The 25,235-nt window shown below is 38.0% G+C and overlaps 1 protein-coding gene across 7 annotated transcripts in view; it reads right to left on the bottom strand.

Moving 5' to 3' along the window:
* Positions 1-25,235, bottom strand: part of POC5 (POC5 centriolar protein) — a 27,666-nt gene extending 2,431 nt beyond the window's left edge. For 2 of the 7 annotated variants that reach the window (XM_032675897.1, XM_032675896.1), the window contains exons 1-11: positions 25,054-25,235; positions 18,934-19,033; positions 14,913-15,060; positions 11,633-11,811; positions 11,090-11,266; positions 8,857-8,961; positions 7,960-8,139; positions 6,714-6,876; positions 3,352-3,470; positions 2,468-2,581; positions 1,440-1,616 (exon numbers count right to left, since the gene is read on the bottom strand). In XM_032675897.1, the coding sequence (XP_032531788.1) occupies positions 1,440-1,616; positions 2,468-2,581; positions 3,352-3,470; positions 6,714-6,876; positions 7,960-8,139; positions 8,857-8,961; positions 11,090-11,266; positions 11,633-11,811; positions 14,913-15,060; positions 18,934-19,033; positions 25,054-25,148 (1,557 nt within the window). In that variant the 5' untranslated portion in view covers positions 25,149-25,235. Of the gene's footprint in view, positions 1-1,439; positions 1,617-2,467; positions 2,582-3,351; positions 3,471-6,713; positions 6,877-7,959; positions 8,140-8,856; positions 8,962-11,089; positions 11,267-11,632; positions 11,812-14,912; positions 15,061-18,933; positions 19,034-23,366; positions 23,499-25,053 lie in introns of all 7 variants that reach the window. The other 5 variants (XM_032675899.1, XM_032675895.1, XM_032675898.1 and 2 more) reach the window with 5 other exon arrangements.

The following is a 25,235-nucleotide window of genomic DNA, read 5'->3' as shown; positions in this document are numbered from 1 at the left end:
AGAATGCAAAGTGCTAAACTTCTAACTAGCTATCTTGAGCTTTTGTCACCTCAATCTTATTTCAAGGTTGGTTCATTTGGTTTTTTTTTTACCAAATCATTCAGAATTTTCCTCTGTAGTGCTAATTTCATAATGCCAGCTTTCCTTTTGAAGCTTATTATTTGCTATGAGGAAGCCTCTGAAAGATCTCTGAAAGGAAAAGTTTTGCAATTTTATCAACGATTAATTTTCTGCACAAAAAACTAGCCACCTTAGTGTAATAAACAATATTCATTCTGCTTTTATCAAGGTAAACTCTCTCCCTTCTCAGAGGGAGAGAAATATTTCAATCTGATTGTCTTCCACTTAGGCATTTATCTGCAGAAAGAGTATACAGAATATATCTTGAGGTGGGGTTTCACATTTATTACATTTTCAGAAATCAGTTTTTGATACAGTGTTCAGGTACATTCTTTGTGACACTAGTCACACACTCTGAATCCAGAAATTGTTCTTAATGAAATAATTATCACACTGAACCTCTAAACCTCTAAGGACATACAATTTAATTATGAATATCTGCTTAGGAGCCCAAATTCTAGAAAGCTGCGTGCAGCCTGCCACAGGGCTCTGAGTCACTGCAGGAAATGGGGAAAAGCAGAACATTCCTCACACAGCTACTAGTAACTCCAGCCAGATTAAGGGACATGAAGTAGCTCTGCTTGCTCTGGCTGTATCACTGAAAAGAAACTGGACTTTCAGATAACACAAACTCAGATCCTACTTTACAGGTTATAATATAACAAAAAAATATCTTCAATAGTTCCCTATACCTCCAGGTAAAACCATTTTTTGCTCAGACTGGTCTATATGTGTAGTGACTGCCTAGGCCATTTAGGCCACTTTTATAGTACTCTTAAATATTGCTTCTATACCCTATTAATGCAACTATTTCAGTGTTTTCTTCAGGATAAATACAGGGAATAGGATTCAAAATACAACAAGCAGCAGACTTGACAAATTTGATTGCCTCTGGACAAGGGTTTTACTTTTTCTCCCTTGCCATTTGTTAAGCTCAGCATGTCAGGTGAGTCTGTACATCTCCACCTCTGCTTCAGTCCTGCTCTATACCATGACTTGTCTTTAAACTGTGGTGGCATGGTGATGACACCAAACCTTGCTGGATCAACTACTTCGCATGGAAGAGCTGGCTAAGAAAGAGATACGAGACTACTATACCTGTGAAATAATTACTACAGAACTAAGACAAATAGATTAAAGTGCCAATCTCCTCGGCAGAGCCTTCTACCCAGCCCAAAGACTGCAAGTACTGTTTTGCTATTTTAAACAGGACTCGAGTCTGAGTTTTGTCTAATACCTCTTCACAGTATAATTTTTCTTTAAACTATTACCAAATGTATTGTAATAAGAATACTGTAACAAGCATAATTCTGACTTACCTGAGTGACTGGATGATGTTTCTCAACAATGACTGAACTCATGGGTGGAGCAACTCCCATCACAGCTAAACTCCCACAAGTTCTGGATTTTTGTCCCATATCAGCTCTGCCTGTGATACGAGCAGTGATTGTTCTTCCTGCTTTCTGTTGAGCAGACGTTATTACTTTTGCCACGGGCTATAAGTAAATTAAATATTAGTTGGTAAAAAATTCTAAACATAATATTTACAGTGCTCTAATATTTTTGCTTAGTTTTATCTGCCAGGTGCCTAAATGGACCACGTTATGTTGCAGGTAGTCCAGTTATGTTACACAGGACTGAATTTGCTCCACCTACTTGCAACCATCTTTTTCCATGCTAAGTAAGATATAGCACATTTCAGGCAAATGACTTCTGTCCTGAGGGGAGCTAGGCTAATTTGACAAAAATTCAGCAGCATGGATAGCTTTGCCTTGCTCACTGACTGCATACTCAAGTGACAGCTGAACGTACTTCAGTGTGGAAAGCCTTTCTAGCAAGGACAGAGCAGATACTAAAAAACTTCCATGCATATAATGCTGCATCTCTCTCTGACAGCTGATAGCAAACTGTGTCAGATGGGGAAAAGAAAGGAGAGCAGTTTAGCAACAAGTACAGAAAAAGGAATGAGAAAACATTTCCAACAGCAGGATAATGAAGCAAAGCATACTCTTTCCATAGCAAAAGGGTATCAAGTCAAACACTAGTTGTTCCTATTGCACTATATGTAAGTGTACATGCATTCTTCTGTTCCTTATTTTGCTACACTTCTGCCTCCTCAACTCCAAAATGAATTTAAAATTGCTCTTAGTGTACATGGGTTTACGTTACATTAATGAGCATTTGAAAGCTAGTGTCTTCACACAGCTATTTAAACTCTACAGCAGTGTCCTCAACTACGTATCTGTGTTGCTCTGAAAAATGCAGAAATGACAATATCCAAACTAATATTTGTTATAACTGTACCTTAAAATAGAAAAAAAGAAAAAGGTTAATTTTAGCTTGTTACCAGTTTTTGAGTTGATGTCACACCAGATCCTGTTGCTGTGCTAGTGATGATTACTGGAGAATCAGAATCTAGCCTGGTCTGAGAAGTGCTTGCATGACTAAAGTGGCTAGAAAACTGTGAATAAAACCAGAGTTTACAAAGAATGAATATAACTTTCTAGAAAATGAAATTTTACTCTTTAGAAAGTCAGGTTTTTTACTATTCTAATTATCCTTCTAATTTTAATGTCTTTGCAGATATTTTACCTTTATTGTTCCTGTTTATTAGCTAATTTAAAATCACTTGTCTAAAAATTGTAGAAAGGGTGTGAATAGCATTTGTCACTATTAGAACGATAAATCAGGAGAGATTTGTTTTAACCTACACTTTGGCACGAAATGATTTTACAGTGGCAATGTTTTCTGGATGACTCCAGGGCAGGTCCAGAACAACCAAGCTACTAGATAATAATCTGGCTAAGCTGACATGACAATACGCTGAGTTCCCTCTGTGCCTGTATGTGTTACATCCCTAAAAAAGAAGCTTTAAGTCAAGACAGCTTTTCTTCTTTTCAGAGTATTTTCTTAAAAATTTTCTTAAAAATTCAGGCGTTTTTAACAAAAACTCAACAGCTTTTTTACATAAAGAACCGTGGAGAGCAAATTCTGCTTATTGTAGTGACTTTGTCTTCATTAGTGTAATGCATTTTCACCAAAATAAAAAACAAAGCTTACTGAAAGTACAGCAAGTCACAGCAGCTGTGCTCCAGTCACTTCATTTTCACAATTCAATCTGAACATATCCACAGGTTTCCTTTCATACTTTGACTCTCTTCAAAAAACTCCAACCAAGGAAGTTCAGTTTCATTTCTAGCAAGTAGAGTTCTGTTCCAGGAACACACTTACCATGCCTTCCAGCTGAAGAGTACTTGCTGGTGGAGGTGGTGGCGAGGGTGGATTATATTGTGAAGGAGGTAGCCTTCCTGCAACAGTGGTACCATTATCATTTCTCCTATTTCCTATATCTATTATTAGAAACACAAAGTAATGGAATCAGCACATAACCTAGCAAATCTTAAGGGGGGAGAAGGGGGAAGCTAAGTTACCATAAAAATTTTAGTATTTCTTTGGGATTTCTGTATTAGATACTAATTCTCTATCTATCTATACTTCTATCTAATGAGAAGGATCAGCCTGTTCTTTATAGGTGTACACATGTAAAACAAACATTCCTGTATTTTACCTGTCTTTTGAGATGCTTGGAAACGTTTTTCAAGGGGCTTCTTTCTGTGTTATGTCTCAACATCCCTGTGGAATTTGTCACATACTTCTACTGCAAAGAACTGAGATTCTTCATATTTCTCGACAATACTAAATCCAGCATGCAAGAGCTGCTCTTATACAAAGGGCCAAAATCCAGTTTAGGTAGAGAACAGCAAAACACAGAAAGATCATACTGGACTTTCATGAGGATGCAAGATCTCTAAGGGAGCTTACTGGCAGTAAAATAAAATGTTACTTTAACTTTCCTGATAACATAGTGCAATTTCAAGAAGCCATAGCTCACACTCACAGTGTCTTATCATCACATATAATGGCTAGACACTGGCCACATCCTGGCTGTAGGGCTGGGATTATCTACAGGCACCCTACAGCCCTTGTGTCCGCTCACCAGGTTATGCTGAGTAAGCCTGAGCTTGCGCAAAACCCATCCAGGATTCTTTTGTCTTGCAATGCAGACATCCTGGGGATGTCAGATCTACAGACATAAGCCAGTATCTTTTCCAAGCCTTTTTAGCCTTTTCCTTTTAGAGGAACTTCATTAAAGAAAGGAGAGAGAGGTGTTCTTATTTACTCTCCTATTTCTGAAGCAGCTGAAGCCAGCAGGAGTTCCAAGACAATGGAACTTTGCTAATTCCAGGGACTAGAGTGACACCATGTGGTAGTAGTAGTGTTTGGTTTTCTACTATTCTTTGAAGTAAGCAGGAAAAATAAAAGGAAGGTGCTCCAAGTCAGTGCAATGTTCATAGATTTCAAGACTGAAAGAATGTCAGAATATGCATTTTGTACATATCTATGTATGCACACACACATTAAGCTTAAGCATAGACAGGACCAATGCACAGTTACAGAACAATCAGATATGATCTACGTTATTTAAAAAAAAGTTAGGGTTTTCAGAAGCAAAAAGTCATGAGTTCTTGTGACTTCGATGTTCCCTTAAATACATAAAGAGGTTAAAAATAATCTTAATATACTAATAACAAAAAAAGGTCTAAATCAGTGAGATAACTTTTACACCATGAACAATGACACTAAGTGTTATGGACCCATGAAGGTTGTAATACTCACACACTATTAATAACCTACATTATAATGTATAGGACATGTGTGTTACCTGTATATTGTATGTATATTAAACATACATTATAATAACCTAATAATAAATCTCTAAAGGGACGAAATTCTGCTTTTGTTTCCAATGACAGTAGGTGGCACTGCAGTGTTCATATAAATTTATGACTGATGGAAGTTTTGACGTCCACAGATTACAAGACTAGAACAAAGCACAATTATCATCTACTCTGATGTTTGAAGTCCCTGATGTCCTGATTACTGTTCTGTTATAACTGATGAAGAATGCAAATCAACAAGTGTACAACCTTATAAATAATTATGTAACTAACGTCATTAAAACCACCATCTGGCTGTAGCAAGAAAGAGATAGTGTGCCTGTGGCAGGGGAGAAGGTGGTATGAGAGGTGGACTGCTTGGGACCAAGGACAACAGAGTCTGTGAGATGTTACGAAGTCTGATTAAAAAGCACGATGCTGGACACACAAAAAATTAGTGACGGGTACCATAACATCCAGCACAGAAAAATCTTTACGTATTGTGTTGGTGCAGAGTATCAGTTCCAACTTCATAGTAAAAATCAAGGAATATCTTTGGTCCATGAAACTCAGGGGTTGATCATGGCTGCTCTAGAACTCATTTTTCTTCATTTCCTCCCTACTTACCCTCTTCTTTACAGGTCTACAGAAACAATGTTTTTGTTTCACACCACCCATCATTACTAGGGATGTTGTCTGTTCCACGTTTTTTGAAAACAGTAAACAAACAAACAAAAGCTAAAGCTTCAGTATAGAGTAGTTCTTAATTAATAACAGTGAAAAATAAAGTGCTTGGGAAATGCTGTGTAATTTTATTTCCAGACTCAGTATATTAAAAAAATCCTTTGTTCTTGACCCTCTCTAAATACTGATCCTATGTTTTTATAGCACACAGCTACTATATTAGCCAGTGTCATATGAATTTCTAAGCAACTGCACAAATACCACTTATGTTTAACAGGCTTAGACAGCCCCTCAGGTAAGTATCCTCCTATACCTTCTTCGGGTTTTTATTTCCTCTTCATATCTACATTTTTTGGTGAAGAATTTCTCCAATGTAATTCAGAAACTTCTGTATAAGATTGTTAAATTTAGCAACTGAAGCTACTTGTCTAAGGACATTAACCACTGCTCTCAGTACAGCTGGTTGTTGAGCCACATGTACAGCTGTGACACTCCTGCTGGCACAGCTATTTTCTCTTTAACTCAGATTGCTGCACCAGCATGGTTATGTTCCCACTGCTACAGATTGTCTCACTCTGAGGGGGTGATTTCATTACATCAGTAAGCGTGCACAGCTCTTTCCTGTGTAGCTGCACGGGTTTTACGGGTATGCTGCTGATATAATTAGACTGGTGTTTCCTGTTCTGGTATAAAACTACAACTAAATGCAGAACCTGAGAGATTTGCTTGCCCTTTTTATATTCAAAAGCAAGACTAAGAAAGAAGGGAGAGCTGTCTGGGAAAAGCTGATTCCTTGCACACCGAGATTCCAGAGCATAAAGGTATTTTCAGGATTTCCCCTTCACTCCCTGTAATACAGCATTTTAAGAAGTTTCCCACCCTTGGCTTCTTGTTCTGCCTTCAGATGCAGATTACCACTCTCCCAGCAATGTGGGATGAAGAAAACATGTTCTTCCTTTCAGCTATAGCACTACAAAGTTCAGCATCAGAATTTCTCAACATATTCGACAGGACTTTTTAAAGCAATAGAAATTTAATAAACTTTGTATTGCTACAAGATACCAAGTTAAAAAAAAAAAAAACCAAACAAAAAAGGCAAAAAGGAGCGCTGTTAAAACAAACAAAAAATCCCAAACAAACCCAGTGAAAATGCACATGCACTACCTGATTAGAGCTGCTGTTCATACTAACCAGGATCTGGCCTACTGTCCTTGCCCTGAAACATGGTCATTGCTTCCAGATTCAAAGCACATACACCACGCATAAAGGCTTTCTTCATGGTGTCTTCATACTGATCCCTTTCACTGTGCAGTCGCAGAATCTCAGCTTTTGTCCGTTCCAAATTAGCAGTTAGCTACGAAACAAAATAAGAAAACACTTCTCTTGGACTTCTGAATGCAAACTACAAACATAATAATCAATTTGCTTTAAAAGTCACTTACTATATTTACAAAGATATGCATTTGAACTCCAAAATCTCTGGTTCACCAGAGATGAACAGCTACTTGTAATTTCTTTGTACTACAGCACAATACTAGTTCTAGAGCATATCCAGGATGAAAGGACTGTCAGACCCTACCTAACCAACTAAGCAGAAATGTATCTTGCAAGCTTTTGTCTTCTAGAAGTTAGGCATCTGGCATAACCTAGAGTTCTGCAGGAACATGGGTTCACTCAACAGAATTGAACAGTAAGTGTTCTCAGACAATTATTTAAGCATAGGGTGAATTGCCACCACCAATCTCTCTTCTTTAGATACTGCAAAAAACTGAAAATGTTGAGAAAAGAACAGACCAAGTTACTTTTGTAATTCACTACTTACAGTTTTTGTGCTGGTAAGTCACATTTGGTAAGCCTGTTCCTAAAGTTCTAGGTTTAATTTCTTGTTGAAATACAAAGTTCTTAAAACTTATATTTTAAAACTGTTTACTTGCCATGCACCATGCACAGGTTGACAACTTCACCTTAAGCTCTGAAAATTCTTTAACAAACTTAATTGGCATATTAAAGGCAAATTTCAGCTTTTAACAGAACAGCTATTACAGAAAAAATACTGTACTCATCATGATCATTCAGAATAATAATGGTCTTCTTCATTAAAACCTCCTAATGCGTAGCCAATATTAACAGGACGCTGTTAGAAAACAAACAGCATTCCTATTGGTGGGCAAACAGAGATTCATCTCATTTCAGGAAAGTCCAATTTATTTCATTTGTGCATGCAGATCAGCAACATTTTATAGCAGATGCAGGAAAAAAAGTCACATCTAAAAACATAACAGATCTTATATCCACTCAGATCTTCTTGTATAGCAAGGAGCTCTGTTCTGCTGGAAAATCCTCACGTTTTTCGGATTTGCTGAGGAGATACTTTGGAGGGATGGGAATTGGCAGCAAAAGAGCAAAGAATGAAAAAAAAAAAGACATTTGAATTTACCTCTGCAATTTTGGCTTCATAATCATTGGTGAGCTGAACACAGACATCTTCTGCCCTCAGCTGACAGGCTCTTGCTACTTTATCTTTCCATTTTTCTTCACTAAGAGAGCGCCACGCTGCCCACACTTTCTTCATCAAAGTTGTCCGAAATTGTTTGTCTGCTATTCTATTTGCATATTCCTTAGGAAATAAATATAACCACATGGTGTGGAAGTTGAGGTTGGCTAAAAATTTAAGTATTTAAATGCGGATGACTGTTTTACAATTTATTATGTAGGCCACAGCAGGAGCACCTCAGCTGAGTAACAGGTCCTGCAGCAAAGCGGTATACAAACAGCATCAGCAAGCTCCATGTTTCTTCCTGCACATGTCATGGAGCGTTATGGTCCCCGCTATGAGAAACTCTATTTGTTAACTCCTAAGTGACAGAAAACAGTGTTTTTACTCTGGTTTAATGACAAGCAATAACCTCACCTATATGGTGCAAACACGCATGTGTGAAGCTATTTAGTGGGTATGTGGCACATTTGGATTCACTGCAGAAACCATATAAAACCTGCAGTCTCAAAGATTGCAGATGACTAGCATGAAATACATATCGTTTAAATGAATTCAGACTTCAGGACTGTTTAAAAATTTCTTTAAAACAATTCTATTATTCTACTCTGTTTCAAAGTACTCAACAGACAATGGCTTGACTTTTTTCCCATTCCAGAGAGTATTTTGACAGCAGCATTCTTTTTAGAATTGAGGTTTTCAAACTGTTATTTGTCAATGTTAAACACATCAAAATAGAAACACCATCATTTCTTCAAACTGTAACAGGAACTGCAGCAACTCTGATGCTTTTGTGTTCAGAGATTTCCTTTTCATTGCATTTTTATTTTGTGCACATACCTCTTGACTGGCTTTAACATGCTGAATCCGCCACAGCGTAAACTTTCTCATCAACTCTACTCTTTCCTTTTCCTTTTCTATTGCTTGGGTCAAGTTAGTAATTACCTGCAAAAATATTTGTTAACACTATTTCAACACAGCTATGATCTCTGTAAGGTCAAATACAATGTACTTTATGCCTCAGTTATTTTTCACTTAAAGCACTTGCTTTTAACAGATGCTTTCTATGAATTTTCCCCTTAATGTATTAAAGTAGGAAACAAAAATCAGTAGTAAAATTCCAATGGCTTCAACACTCAGAGTGCAGCACCTTCATTGTGTAGTTTCAGGAAAAGTTCAATTGAATTGTTATTTCCTCCTACATCTGTAGGTTTCTGAGCTACTTTCTAATAATTAAATGTTACTGTAGCATAATGTCAGAAGCATCTTTTATTTCAAAGACAATTTTGATAAATCAGAAACATTTATATTAGAAGTTTGCTTCAGTGATTACTTAACTGAAGTGTAAAGAAACAACTTATTTGCAGAAAGCTTATTCAACTGTATGACCAAAATAAACAAGCTAAGTGGTTGCTAAGAACTATTTTGTTTCAGGACAGAAATTCATACAAACTGTTTCAATCCATCTTCAGAATGTTTCATGAAATATTACCCAGTAAAAACTTAGTTTCTTTAAGGAGTTCAAAATGTGAAAGTAAAAACAAATAAAGGTCAATTTGATACATTTGAAATAATTTAAAGATAACTTTTAAGAATGAGTTTTTCATAATACTCTATGTTAATCCTGTATAAGCTACTTTTCTCTCCTTAAATATACCTAACTTCTTAGTGTCAGAATAACTGAACAGTCTCAGCTACATAAGTAACATTGAAATTATCTAAAATTAGAAGTAAACTTGCAACAAATCAATAAGAAAATAGAAAGCAAATTAAATTAATATATTCAATTAATTAATTCTGTTGAAAGTGTCATATACTAACATAAAACATCAACTTTCAATGCTGCATGCATGCTGATATACACTAGAAGTCTTAGCCTAAATCCATTTTCGTTAATTACTATGTTTTTGCCCATAAAAGCATTTGTGAGATTTACAATGTGAAAACAAGAATCTACAATACTCAATTTGTGAGGCTTATGATTTTGGGTTAAGTCCATGTCATAATACAGCAGTTTTGATAGCCATAGTGTGATACATGGAAGCATGGAAGCACTTTCACCTTCCATTCAGGTGATAGCAGTAGTAATTTTCTATTCATATCAATTTTTTTAGAAACAGAACTATAAAAATGGCTGAAGAAAAATTTCTTTGGTAGCAGAAAAGAGATACAGCTTTCAGAATTATGGCACATTAAATATGAGTGACTTACAATGATATCCAATAGAATTAGAAGTTTGAATGCTATATGCTGAAATAAGTATGCACATATGCAGTAGTTAAATTGTATTACACTAATCCTGTTCTTGTAATGTTACAACCTTTATATTTGCTTGGTCTGTAAGATTAGACTGTTTTCCAAGTGGACACAGAATATGATCTTCATCCATATTTTAACTCCCACAATCTATGTTTTTTGAAAAAAACGTGAATAGGAATTAAAAATCCAAACTTCATTAAGTGTTCCCAAGTACTAGGTTAAAAATCATGATAGCAATAAGAGGATTCAATTATGTTATGTGATTGCAAGACTGCCAAGATTTCATATCCATTTCCACAAAACTAGTTAAGTTGGAAGTTGTTTACATTGTTGACAGCAGGAAAGAGTAAATCACAGACCCCAAATGTACAGTCTTAAGAATATGTACGAATGTAGAATTCCAAAGAATCCTAAAACAGAGGCTCTTTAACACTTTGGAGACTGCTACACATTTGAAATTCAAGAAAACCAATCTAATAATTGAAAAACTAGAGGCTTTTAAAGTGTAAGAGCTAATAGACTCATCCAAGCCTGTGCGATCTTCATGAAACAAATAAGGAACAAGAGTAGACCGTAGATTTAAGAAGCAAACAATGCAAAGCATGCATACACAAAGTGTCAAGTTTTCATTGCTAGTGTGGAGAACACTACTAGCAACAAGGATTGGTTTTCTACTACACAATCTAAATACATTATTTACTTCTTCACATTACTTGCCTCAAGAAAAATTTTGTTCAAAGAGATGGACCAAAAAATTCAGTGTGGATATTTTTAAATAAAGAGGAACTATTAAAATGTGAAACTGAATTACTACCTCATCTTTCCTGGCAATAGAAATTTCATAAGTATGTAGTAACTCCTTCAGGTTTTCCATCTCATTGCACAATTGTTTCACATGTGCAGCATGTTTCTCTTTTTCTTGTTTCATTTGAAGCTTGTGATGTTGAATCAAACTAAGTTTCCAATTTCTCAATTCTGTCATAATGTTTGTCTGAAAAGTTAAAAGGACAACAGTAATGCGATTAGTTAAACTATTCCCTCCTCCCTAATATTTTAATCTTAAAACACTTAGCAATTAAGGAGAAATGAACATTTACAGTGATACCTTCATTACACAGGACATTTATAGTTATAAATATTACTAGACACAATGAATTATTGAATAATATCTGAACATCCCTAATAGAGACAGTTATTCCAAAGTTTATGAAATAAGATATTCTAGTCTTTACATGCAATATGCACTATCAACAAGAAAGAAAAACACCATTCTCCAGTGTAATCACACAGCAACTTTTTGGGCACTCACTTATTGTACAACACACTGACATCTGTCATATCCATGAAAAATAAATACCTTAAGACTTCCAGTCCAGAGATCAAGTATATTTTCTATTTGATTGAGCTTTTCATCTTGTAAAGTTAATTCAGTCATTGTGGTTTCATTGACTTCTCTTGGACCATGTGTGGACCCTCGCGAAGAAGTTGCTTCTGAAAGAATAAGTTGTTCCATATTGGCCTTAAAAGTCTGCTTCACTGATGTTAAGATAAAAATTAAACAAGAGAACAAGGACTGACACTTTCGAAAGGCTACCTGGTCCCCATTCTGGACAGAAGTCAGAAGTCAGGCACTGATAGCAAAGAAAAGAAATATTTATGGTATCAGAAAGCTCCTTTTCTCACATGAGACACAGCCCAATTCAAATATATACTTCCAAGATATAAGTGTATTTAAAGCTACAATTCTATTTTAACATTAGGCAAAATGTACTGCTACCTTTAAAAACAGTGTCTTAATGTCATTTAATTTTAAAGAGAACGATCACAGCAAGAACTAAAAATATACCATTGCCAAACCAACAACTCTAAGTAAAGGCTTCTGGTCTATTAACATCTCAGGTCAAAAATCTAAAAACTTTTGCCTTTTTCCTTAATGAGACTGTAAACTCCTGAGGTCAGTGGTGTTCCTTGGAGCATTCACAAAGCAGCCTGTGGCTATACTTCCATGTTGATATTTACCTGCATCTGTTTTCCTTAAAGCCTTAAATTTGTTTATCTAATTAGAGTTTAAACAATTTGAGAAAGGAAATATCTACTCTGAATTCATATAATGCCTTAAACAACAAGCCTTCACTTTCAGGTGCTGTGGCTATCTACCACTGCAATAAAGGTTAATTCATGCCCAAAAGCTAATAGGCGTGTGCTTGAACTAAGAATAAAGAACTTAATATTCAAGTAAATATTCAAGTAAATATTAAATATTCAAGTAAACCGAAAAAATAAAATATTGTTTTATATTTAGTTATTCCTGACAGAAAATTTGCTATTTGTGTTGACAACTGAATACAAAAAATTTGGAAAGAAGAGGGATTAGCAGCTTCCTGTTACTAATAACGAACAGGACAACTTCAAAAGTTCTCTTCATAAACTGAGAGAGGAAACCTCCAACATTTTAGTCTTCACTTCTGAAGACAAATATTGTCTGTACAATTGGTTTCTCAGTGGATGAATACTATATTTTGGCACAAGCCTGAAGAGATAAGCTTATCTGTTTGTCAAAAAGTAGTATCTTCAGTGGACACTGGAAATGCATGTTTCTAATTTAATCAAGGTAGAGCCTGATGGTTGATACTCTTTTATAGTTACTGTCGCTGGTAGGTCTCCTGTCCAAAGAAAGTCAGAAGACCTGTCTGGCTCGTAACTCCTCGCCACACAGCTACTACAGTCACGCTCCCAAGAAGGAAATAAGGAAGAATCACGATGCAGAGATAGTTACAACTGCTTTTTGATGTTTCTGTCAAGCTAATACATAACCAGACATCATAAAATTAAAATCAGCTTGCGTCGAAGAAGTCCTTTCTAGCACATCGTTTCTATAGACTAAATGTCCTACCCAATATCAATAAACAGAAGACCATAAACAGATTGTTCCCCATCACACAGTATATTAAGACTGGGCTTTACATTTTTGTCCTTCTTTCTCCTGTAAATGAGAGAACTATTGCTTACTTAACTGCGGAATTTGAATACTCATTGCTTCTAAAAAATCTCCAAAATACGTTACATGCCAGTCAGATGATCCAGACTACTTGATATGCATCTAATTTCTGTGACGGAAAATCTGGCTGGCATTTGACAATATAAACTATCTGACAATTGTTACCATTGTTAAATATTCCCAGTTCTGTCCTTCACCACTTGTTCCCATTCCTGCATGTCACTATGTTCTTCCTTCAGTTGTGATGTGAAACGCATGAAGGCTTGTTTTGATTTTTAAACTTTTACGATTTGGTTAGATTGCAAAGATATCCAAATTACACAGTACAGTTTGCAAGACACTTCCAAAGGAAAAAAAAAACCAGAACAAAATGTAACCAATAAAACCAGGATATTAAAATAGACTGACCACTGCCATAGTCTGAGATCATAACATTGCAAGTTCATCACTCCCCTTCCCTTAATCCTCCCTATGTACAGATTATCCTAATTTATCTTTCATTTTTCTTATTTACCATATCTGTTACATGCTTATATCATCATTTTACATAACTCATATTGGCTTTCCAGCATTGCCATAATTTTGTAGTTGTACACATATAAATTTAATTCTTATTTCTAACGCATTCCTTCTGTCACCTCTATTCCTTCCACAGCATTGCATGATGTCATTTGGTTACAGTGTGCTAAGGTTATCAAGGACGTGGAACCATTTGGATATGAAAAGTATAGAAATATACTTTATTAAATAATCTCCACATGCATTTACTCCAACAAATCTCTAGACTGTATTCTTGTTATAGTAGAGGTAATGAAATTAGTTGTTTATCCAGATGTCTGTTATCCAAGTACTACCTTTGGATTTTTTCTGTGTTGTTCTAGTATCTGACTTGTTCTGCTTTTATTAAGTAAATAAGCTCTGACAGAGTATTCTCACACATGACATGCTATTAGTGGCCCAAGCTCAGTGTAGCAATTTTCTAAAATGTTCTCAGAAGTTTAAAGGATCCATACTGAGTACTGGAAGCCTGAAGAGAAGGAATTTTTCCACTTTTTGGGTGTGAGTCGTTACACATCTCTGCAACAAACCATTTACTGCTCCAGTCCTAGTAATTTTCAAATTTAATCAACTAAACTGGTAACAAGAACAGGAAATTAGGTTTTATGTTTCGAAGTTTAAAAGCGTTTGCACATTGAATTGTATAGTACATGTTTATTCCAATTACTTTCCTTATTTGGTTGGAAGCTCTTAGAGAAGACACTATGTATATATGTATACTTAAATTTCCTGAAATAGAGATTACCAGTAGTTAGACTTCTACCATCATAATGGTAACATTCACTTCAGTTTTTAAAACCTGAAGAGAAAGTAAAAATGCCAGATCAACGAATACTGCAAAACCAGAATTTAATTTCAGAAGGCATCACGTGGCTTTGGAAACTCTGTTGGTCTCAATATCATCATAGAAGAAGGGGAAAAAACCATTGCAAACGTGAGAAGCTAAGCCGGAAAGCAAACTTGCAAAAGTGCAAATGTACTATATATATGCTATATATATATTTTTCCAACTGAAGCTATTAAAAAACCTAAGTCAGAAAAATTGTATCATTGTTCTTATACTACCTGTTGGGCATACTACCTGAAGTCTTACTCTGACTGGCATAACTTTTTGCCCTTGCAGGTCTGTCAGCTGGTGTCAGTTCTGAGGCAGACTCTGTCCACTTTGATAAATCCTGTGCAAACTTTGGTGTCACTACAGCATCATGATGTGGCTCTTCATATTCATCCTGTTGCAAAGTGATGACAAATAATTATAAAACTACAATTACATTTCTAAAGCCAAGCTATATGAAAGGAGTGGAAATTATTTTCTATAATTTTTGAGAGGTGAAAAATTAAGAGAATCTCCCTTAAAGTTGGAAAAGTGAACTGTTTTCCTACAATGATTCTAACAATTTAACTTCCTCTTGTTTAATGTTCACATCCATTCTGGTTACAACTAGATCCACTGTAATAGTTACACAGAAAGACTCTGCCAGATGCCAAAACTGGATACTATAACAGGCATTTTAAACACAAACAAAAACTAGAAAAAAAATCCAGTTCCAAATCATATAAGCTATTAATGACTCCATATTAATTCTAATCACTACACTGCTGCAAAGAAAAATATGTATTTTTATAACCATGACAAAGATGCTACTGAACACAGTCACACTTTACATTCCGTACCATTACAATTTCTTGTAAATCCAATCACTGAAAGAAATTTGATTAGCTACTATTTTTTTCAGAGTAGATATAATTATTCTCACCTTATATTATGCATTTTTAAAACTGTATAGGGAATGTGTGTATATAATTAATAAAGAAACCTTCCTATTAAGAAGTTATAAACTAATATAACTGGTATGTGGCATTATACTATACTATGCACCAAAGTAAGCCAATTAACATTTTTTAAAAATCTCCTAATTAAACAGATTTTCAGAATGAAAGTATTTAGTGCTCATTGTGAAACTCTAAACTGTATTATAGCTTAAACATACAACCCAGTTATTCATTAAACAGGTTCCAGTAGCAGTTACATGCTGAAACCAATCAAACCCACTAATTAAAGATTTGGAAAAAAAATGCCAGTTGGAAAATACCAAACCAGACCACTATCAGTTATTTTTTCTTCATTTAGTACTATCATACTAATTCTGTTTAGTATCCCAGTGAGGTCAAACCTCAGAAACCAAATGTGAATTGAAAAATTAATTTCTTCTTCAAGTTGGGGAAAGTCAGAGTGAAAACAATGAAAGGTAACAAATTACATGCAGTGTGTTTTTGAATCCAACAACTGAAAAAGATAATATTTTAAAACTTTGTGTAACCCTTACATTTTTGTGGGTTTTAACTACTTAGAGAATTTAAGAAGCTTGGTTTTGTACATTTTATCTGAATTCTAGTTTCGATTTAAATGTCCATTTCCTATCTTCTAAACTATGATGTTAAAATTAAAAGCTGAAATAAATGTCTACGAAGCTACATAATTACAAACAAATACATAACGTATTTTTTTGATAAGTAAGAGTGTCACGTTCTATGTAAAAGGTAAACTTAGCTGCAATTTTTCTGTAGCCATATATTTCTAAATGAATACAGCTTAGATTTTATCAGATGTTAAAAGAAGAAAATAGATAGCTTCAGATTAGTTATTCAACCAGGAACTATATGGATCTGTAAAAAACTCCCTGCAGCAAAACTTATGCAGAATAAAAAAGCCCCTACTAGTCTTTACCTTAGCTAATCTAAATTAAATGATTGTGCAGAAGACACTAGATCACTCATCTGTCTTCTCCAAAGAGGTCAGGGGACCAAATTGTCCTACACAAGTTACTTCTCAGAGCTGATCCAGCTACTTCCATGATTACCTTATTCAATTCAAGGGACGTAGTAGGTAAGACGCAAGTTGTTGGCTCCTTTGGAGTTGCCCAATTTAATCATTAGCACACAATCTGTCCTGCTATAGGCATTCCTAGCACTCAAAATATACATATCGAGTTATGGCAGGAATTTTCTTTCAAGTTCTAACACTGTTATTAAAACCCAAAGAATCCACTCTTTGGGAATACACACTCTTACATGCCAACAGAAAGTGTCAACAGACAGCATCCAGTGATAAGTCTGGAAATAAATGTTTATAAATTACAGTATTACAACTGTTGGAATGAAGTTAAAAGGCAAATATCAAAGAAAACAAAGTGTCCCAACTGTAACCAGAAACTTAGACATAAAAAAAATAATCCTGGAGACTGCAGTGAGAATTTGTATGGAAACATTGAGTGATTAAGTGCATTACCTCAATCTTAAATTCTCCATAACAAGGATGCTGCAACTGGAATGCAATATTGACCAATAAATTTCCAGTAGAATCGTATTGTTAATAAAATTAACAATATATCTTTTTTGTTTACTTACTAGATTGGTTCTGCTTTAAACAAAACTTTCAAGCTGTTTTGTCAACTCCAAAAAAAATCTGTTATTGCGTAAAACTAGAGGTTTATAGTTCTAGGGCCGGAAGGTCAGTGGAACCCTATTATAAGTAAATGGAAATTCTCTAAAACCAGTGGATTGTTTTTATAACAAAAAAGTAATAATCTTGTCTCTATTTAAAAGCAACACATTACCAAAAAGACTCAAACCAAACCAAACAAAATAGACCTTTCAAAGTTATCTAAAGGGAGCAGAACAGTTTCCTGTCAGCATTCCTATTGATCAGCTGTGACACCAATATTCTTTTTCAACAGTAATAAACTCTTACAAGAGGCAGATAAGAACTGTGGGCTTGGAGAAAAGAAGGCTGAGGGGCAACCTCATTGTTCTCTACAGCTTCCTGAGCAGGGCAAGTGGGGAAGGAGGTGCCCATCTCTTCTGCCTGGGATCCTGTGATAGGATGTGTGGGAATCGTTCAAAGTTGCACAGGGGATGATCAGATTGGACATTAGGAAGCATTTCTTTACTCTGAGAGGGTAGTCAAACACTGGAACAGGCTTCCTAGAGAGGTGCCCGTCACCGTTTAAGGGGCATTTGGACAGTGCCCTTTGTAATATGCTTTAACTTTTGGTCAGCCACAAAATGCAGAGGCAGTTGGGCTAAGGATAGTTGTAGGTCACTTCCAACTGGAACTGTTCTATTCTACGTTAGACATGTTCTCATTAGCAAAACAGTCATTCATTAATATTAGTTTATCATTCTCTACAAGGTGGCCTTAGAACCCCCTTGATAATCAACCAGATCATAACAGAAAATTCTGGTCCTTTAAAATTTGTAGCACTATGTCTTTATCCGGTTTTCTTACCATAAACACAGATGTATTACTATTGCTAAACAAAGATTAAGAAAACTTATCCATGAGACATGACCACAAACAGAGAAGTATATGAATTGCCTCTAAACAGGCAGTTTAAAAGGTAGAAGTCAATCCACATGGAAAAAAAGAAAGAAGAAAATGCCTTAATTTAACAGTGTTTCTGCTGTACATGCCCATTCTGCCAAGGGACAAATGTAAAGAGGCATTTCTACAGGGCAAACAGCAAACCCTGTTTTTGTCAAAACTATCCTGTTTCAGATTGAATTCTACCAAAGGCAAAAAACCATCACCCACTACTTAAATAGGAATAACCAATTATTAAAGGATGAAAATCTGCTGCTTTCGAAAGAATAGGACAAAGACTTTAGCCTGTATCTTTGCATCCTCTTGAAAAAAGCCTAAAATAAAACTTTTGCTTCATCCCTCAAAAATAATGGCTTTCTATCCTACTGTGTCAAATTCTGGTTTCTTCATAAGACTTAACACAAATATAAAATAACACCAGAAAATAAAAAGGTAAGAAAACTGTACTATTTTACTTGCAGCTACCAACCTCTTAAGATTAGATAAGATTTTTCACATAAATTGAATTCCTTGTGAAACGCACGAAAGAGAAACCAACGGAAGATATTTTAGCATCAGATTTTTTGGAGGCCTAATTTGTTTATTTTCAATAACATTTCAATTGTTTTCCTGTATATGTAAAACATAAAGATGCATGTTTAGTTATATTTTCTCATAATTATCCTTTGTCAAATAAAATGCCATGACAGTAAATCAAATAATATTGCCTCTTTCCTACCTGAAGATCTGAAGAAAGAGAACTGTCTGGAACAGAGTCTTTTGGCAAAACTGGACTTGTGCTTTTCTCCTCATCTGATGACATTCTGCACAAAGTTAGTCTATAAAACAGTAGAAGCTGAACTTCATTCTTCAGTTTCAGTATGTAAGCATATATTCACCAACATTTTCCCCAGAAACAGAGATTCAGCTGTAGAAACTGCACCAAGACACATTCTTTGGGCTAAACTGATTGACTAGTCTCATTATATAATGCTAGGTAGGAAAGTGCCTGATCCAGAGCATACTCAAAATCATGGAAATACTTCCATTGACTCATAAGTAAAAAAAAGGAAAGACCACAAAGCAATGTAAGTTCTTGCAGTTACAGATATACTTCTGTGTCAATTCCTCATTCTAATTCACACTGTATTGTCTTCAAACTTATCAGTTTGTTCCAGTACAAAATTCCTACTACACAGGAATGCCTAAGCTACACTGTGCCCATACACCAAACAACCTCAACCACAGCCCAAGATGAGATGACGTCCTAAATGCTCTCCTCAGTACCCTGAAGCTGAGTGGTCAACATCAGTCTCCCCCCACTTTTCTGACTCCTCTTGCTTTACGGGCCCAGGAAGACGAACAGATATAGAAGGACAAGTAATGCCTTAGGTTCAAGTAATCATTCCAGCAATTTCTAAGGACAGTGAGGCGTTCTTTGAACATCTGGGAAGTCGGCAATGTTGTAGGACTGATAAGAAAACTTGAAGACTTTGTGAAAGATATATGTATCTTTTAATCTACTATAGAGATGAATAGGTCCTTGAGTGAAGAACTGAAGTTCTTGTGATAAGACTCGATAAAGGGGGAAAAGGACTCCAAAGGATATGGGGGGGGGAAGATGAAAGAAATTAGAATGAGTGCAAACTGAGTATAAAGCAAGGTGAATTTGTTAATGAACGAATAGCAGAGTGATGAAGTTGCCTGATGCACATGAAAGACAATCAGACACACTGAACAGGGAGCTGTCTGAAGAGAGTAAGGACACCACCATAAATAACCAGAGGAACTGCTCATGCAATGTAGCAAACAACTTGGAAGGAAAATTTATTTTTAGAGAGACCTTTACCACTGTCAATCATAATATTTTCAGTTGTTTTTCAAACAGATGTATTTTCTGACAGAAATGCAATTTTTAAATTGCTAGTTATACTGTCATTAAATTGACAGGAATATCTTACTTCAGCACTATCATCTTTTCTCAAAATATCAAACCCCGCACATTGACATCACAGCTCTGTCTGTAGGAATACAGATGGAAATTAATTATCTTTTTGCTCTTTGAACTATTCTAGACTCTGATTCTTCCTGCACCACAAAAGCTCTCTCTGCCACAGCTATCTACCCCTTTCAGAATGGCAAGCTTATTTCTGTGCTGATAAGGGACATTTTAAAAATGGTATAAAGACAATTTCAAATGCTGAGCTTTCCTACTGCACAAAGTTCAAAAGACATTTATTAATAGCTCCCTACTTCCTGCTGAGTCCTAATATACCAAGCATGTATTTTAAGTACAAAATAGGAAGTCTAGTGAATGTTTACTATATATTTTTTATTGCTGTAGAATGGTGTGCAGATGACAGAAGAAATACTAGCTTCCTCACCTCTTCTGTTTTCATTGTCTCCTGCTCTGATAATTTCCTCTCTCACATACAAATTATTCCTTATCTGTACCTTTGGTTTTGGCCTCTCTACCTAATAAAATAGCTTTATACTAGCACCCTACCTTCCTTTAGCTGATAAATTCTTTCAATACCAAAAAATACTTCTTCAGTAATCTTAAAAAATCAGCTGCAACTTCACTTGCTTTCCCACATAGATAGCTTCTCAAATTGTGGATCCTGACTACTCTAAAAGCCCCAGATGCATCCAAACGTGGAGGGGGGGGTGTATGCATTACGGAGGATCACAAAGGACCAGGTATCTAGCACTTACAGGAATTAGATGTGTATTTGCAGTCAGAAATTATAAATACTATTACCTTCCCTTCTCAGTCCACTTTAAAAGAACTAAACTGTTGATTTTTCTGAGACATGGAGGGGCAAATGGAGTTCCATGTGAACATAGACAAGTCCAGAGAAGTGGAAGAGAAAGTTTTTTTCTGAAAAGTTTGTGCAATAACATAAGACCACTCTCCTGATTTATGTTTTTCGTTTTTCTAAGATCATGTCCCTGACACACAGTCTAGTGGATCTAGTTCTTTACTTATCACTGAAACTACTCCATGGTCTTTTAAAACTCAAAAGGTTCCTTCATCATAAGCAATGCTACCTCTCCCCTCCAGACCACCCTTCCCTTCAAATCTGTTAACTGAAACTTACCTGTTTGACATTGTTTGATATAAGAAGTCACCTGCTGTCACCTCAAGCTCAGTGTGTTTGGCTCCTCTTCCCATCCCTCTTCTTTATAACAATGGACTAGCCCTCCACAGTGTTTGTCCATCTGGTCTCCACCTGACTGCCTTTACTGACTTGAACACAGCTTTAGATTCCACTAACAGTTTAATACTTAAGAGTTTGAGCTTTCCTCACATTTCTATGTTTTGCCTGTCTTACTGTTAATGTTTGTGTCTAGAGTTTGCATTTTGATTAGTGCAGCATTTCAGTAAAAATCCTAGTGAACCTAAAATTCCAGATATTTGTACAAAACAACAGATTGCATTGCTAGGATAAATTAAGAGAAATACAATTATTTTAACCCTGTGTTTACAGACATGTCATTGCTACATCATGCTACAATCATAGCATATCCTGAGCTGGAAAGGACCCACAGGGATCAAGTCCATGTCCTGACCCTGCACATAGAGTCATACCATGTGCCTGGAACATTGTGCAAATACTTCTTGAGCTTCACAGCTTGGTGCTGTGACCACTTCCCTGGGGAGCCTGTTCCAGAGCCCAACCACTCTATGGGCGATGAACTTGTCCCTGATATCCAACCTAAACCTCCCCTGACACAGATTCATGCCATTCCTTTGGATCCTGTCACTGGTCACCAGAGAGATCAGTCCTTGCCCGTCCTCTTTCCCTCATGAGGAAGGTGTAGACTGCAACATGGTGTCCCCTCAGTCTCCTCTTCTCCAGGCTGAACAGAACAAGTGACCTCAGCCGCTCCTCATATGCCTTCCCAAGGCCCTTCACCATCTTTGTTGCCCTCCTTTGGATGCTCTTTAGTAGCTCAATATCTTTCCTATACTGCAATGCCCAAAACTGCACACAGTATTCAAGGTGAGGCCGCCCCAGTGCAGAGCGGAGTGGGACAATCCCCTCCCTCGACTGGCTCATGATGCTTTGCCTGATGCCCCTCAGGACACAGTTGGCCCTCCTGGCTGCCAGGGCACTGCTGACTCATATTCAACTTGCCATTGACCAGGACCCCCAGGTCCCTTTCTGTGGGGTTGCTTTCCAGCCTCTTATTTCCAAGTCTGCTCACACATCTGGGGTTGCCCTGTCTCAGATGGCCTCTCTGTCTTTGAAAAAATCAACAGCTCCACCCAATTTAGTATCATCAACAAACTTAGTGACCCTTCCAGTGCTGTCTCCAAATCGTTTATGAAGATGTTGAAGAGCATAGGGCCTAAGATTGAGCCCCATGGAACCCCACTGGTGACAGGTCATCAGTTGCTGACCCACCACACCACATGTTTATCCAGCTGTGTGCTGGACATTTTGTCCAGAAGGATACTGTGAAAGACAGTATCAAAAGCTTTACTGAAATCCAAAAAAGATTACATCAACTGGCTTCCCTTGAACAAACATATGGGTTACCTTGTCATAAAAGAGAATTAAGTTTGCCAAGCAAGACCTTCCTCTCATGAACCCATGCTGGCTGTGACTAATGACTGCATCAGAGTTGAAGACTGAAGCAAAGAAATCACTAAACACCTCTGCCTTGTCAATAGCCTTGTTTGTGATGTGACCATCCTCATCCTGTAACAGGTGCACATTATTTCTGGACTGCTTTTTATTACTGACATACTTTAAAAAACTATTTTTTCTTTGTCCCCCACAGTACAGGCCAGCTTCAATTCTAATTGAGCTCTGGCCACATGAATTTTCTCTCTACAGTGGAGAGCGGCATCTCTGTATTCCTCCCATGTCACCTGACTTTGCTTCCACTAGGCATACACTTTCTTTTTTTGCCAGAGCTCCAGAAGAAGATCCCTGCTCAGCAAGCTGGCCTAAGAATAACTTGTCTGCTTTAATCTCAGTGAACAAGCACTAAGTCCCACAAAATACCAGACAAGTTTCTAAAAGAGAGATCAAGGGATATTAAGACACCATCTCTGGGTCAACAAGCTGATTTGCTCAGCTGCAAATATTATATGGTGAGACACAAGACTGCTACTTTTAAGAAACTGGATGCAACTATAAAGATTTTGGTCTGACTCACCATGGTTGCTCTCCTTCTTAATTTTGAACTAATTAAGCTGTGCTCAGGTTTCTGCAATTCTGGCTTTGTTTTTAACTAAAGGTGATGCTTCCAAATAATTTAATGTTTCATGCAGATCAGAGAACTCAACACCTAGGAAAGAGAATCACAGAACAGGTAAGGTTGGAAGGGACCACAGTGGGGCATCTGGTCCAACCTCCCTGCTCAAGCAGGATCATCCCAGAGAACATGGCACAGGATTACATCCAGATGGTTCTGGAAAATACCCAGTGAGGGAAACTCCGAAACCACTCTGGGCATCTGTTCCTGTGTGTGGTCACCTGCACAGTAAAGAAGTTCTTCCTCATATTCAAGTGGAACTTCTTATGCAGCAGTTTCTGCCCATCACCCCTTGTCCTATTGCTCAGCACCACCAAGAAGAGCCTGGATCCATCCTCTTGGCACCCTCCCTTCAGATGCTTATAGACACTGATGAGGTTCCCTCTCAGTCCTCTCTTCTCAAGGCTGAACAAGCCCAGTTCCCTCAACCTTTCCTCACAAGTGAGATGCTCCAGTTCCCCTCATCATGTTTGTAGCCCTCTGCTGGACCCACACCAGGAGTTCCATGTCTCATGCCCTGAGGAGCCCAGAACTGGACACAGCACTCCAAGTGAAGCCTCACCAGGGCTGAGTAGAGGGGCAGGATAGGCTCTCTCGACCTGCTGGAAGTGCTCTTCCTAATGCACCCCAGGATATCACTGGCCTTCCTGGCCAGAAGGCCTCACTGCTGGCTCATGGACAGCTTGCTGTCCACCAGGACCTCCAGGTCCTTCTCCACAGAGCTGCTTTCCAGCAGGTTGACCCCCAACCTGTGCTGGTGCAGGGGGTTATTCCTCCCCAGGTGCAAGACCTGCACTTGCCCTTGTTCAATTTCAGACAGTTCTTCTCTGCCCATCTCTCCATCCTGTCGAGGTCCTTCTGAAGGGCAGCACAGCCCTTTGGGGTATCAGCCACTCCTCCCAGCCTTGTGCCATCAGTGAACTTACTGAGGAGGCATCTGTCCCTTCATCCAAGTCATGGGTGAACAAGTTAAACGACCCTGAGTCCAATATTGAACCTTGGGGGTCACCACTAGGGACAGAACTATACCACCTGCCAGTAGATGCAGGACATATCCTTTCCCTTTAGCTGCACCCCCCTGCAAAGCAGCGCTGCTCACGCTTTTAACTTCTCCCTGGAGCCCCTCCGCAGCTGCCCCCGGCGCCGGCAGCGTCCGCAGTGCCGCGACCGCCGCTACCATGGCAGCCGGGGACAACAGGGACACCGAGCGTCTCGACGCGGTCTGGCGGCGGGGAGCATGATCAGACTGTGAACAGGAGATCTTCCTTCTCGTTGCTTTGCTTTTACAGGGCCTTTAAGGCCACCAGCCCAACCGGCGGGGGCAGGGGGCACCCGCCGGCCCGTCGGGAAGCTCGGTGTGGGAACGCGGGCGGCGGGTAAAGCCGCCGGGCAGCAATACCGGTGGCGCTGAAGAAGGAAGGGGCGGTGGGAGTGCCGCCCCTGGCCCCGCCGGGCAAGAATGCGGGTTCTGTGGAGAAGGAAGGCGCGGCGGCAGTGCCGGCACCGACCCCGCTGTGCAGGGACGCGGGTACTGTGCAGAAGGGAGGGCGGCCCCGCGGCCCCAGCCCGGCCCCCCCTCCCCGCTCACCTGCGGCTGCGGCGCCACCCGCACCGGCCGTTCAAACTGCCCGAGCGGAACAGGAACCCACACGCCCATAGGCTCGGCGGGCCTCGGCAAGGCATCCCTCGATTGGCCGGTTTAGGCGGCGAACCGGCCAACCGGACCGCCCGGCCGGAGTCAGGGCGTTGCCGGCCCCTCCCCTATTGTCC

The sequence above is a fragment of the Chiroxiphia lanceolata genome, chromosome Z (assembly GCF_009829145.1).
Source record: "Chiroxiphia lanceolata isolate bChiLan1 chromosome Z, bChiLan1.pri, whole genome shotgun sequence".
In the NCBI taxonomy this organism is placed as follows: domain Eukaryota; kingdom Metazoa; phylum Chordata; class Aves; order Passeriformes; family Pipridae; genus Chiroxiphia; species Chiroxiphia lanceolata.
The sequence above is the reverse complement of the archived record's forward strand: the minus strand, read 5'-3'. Positions and strand labels throughout refer to the sequence as shown.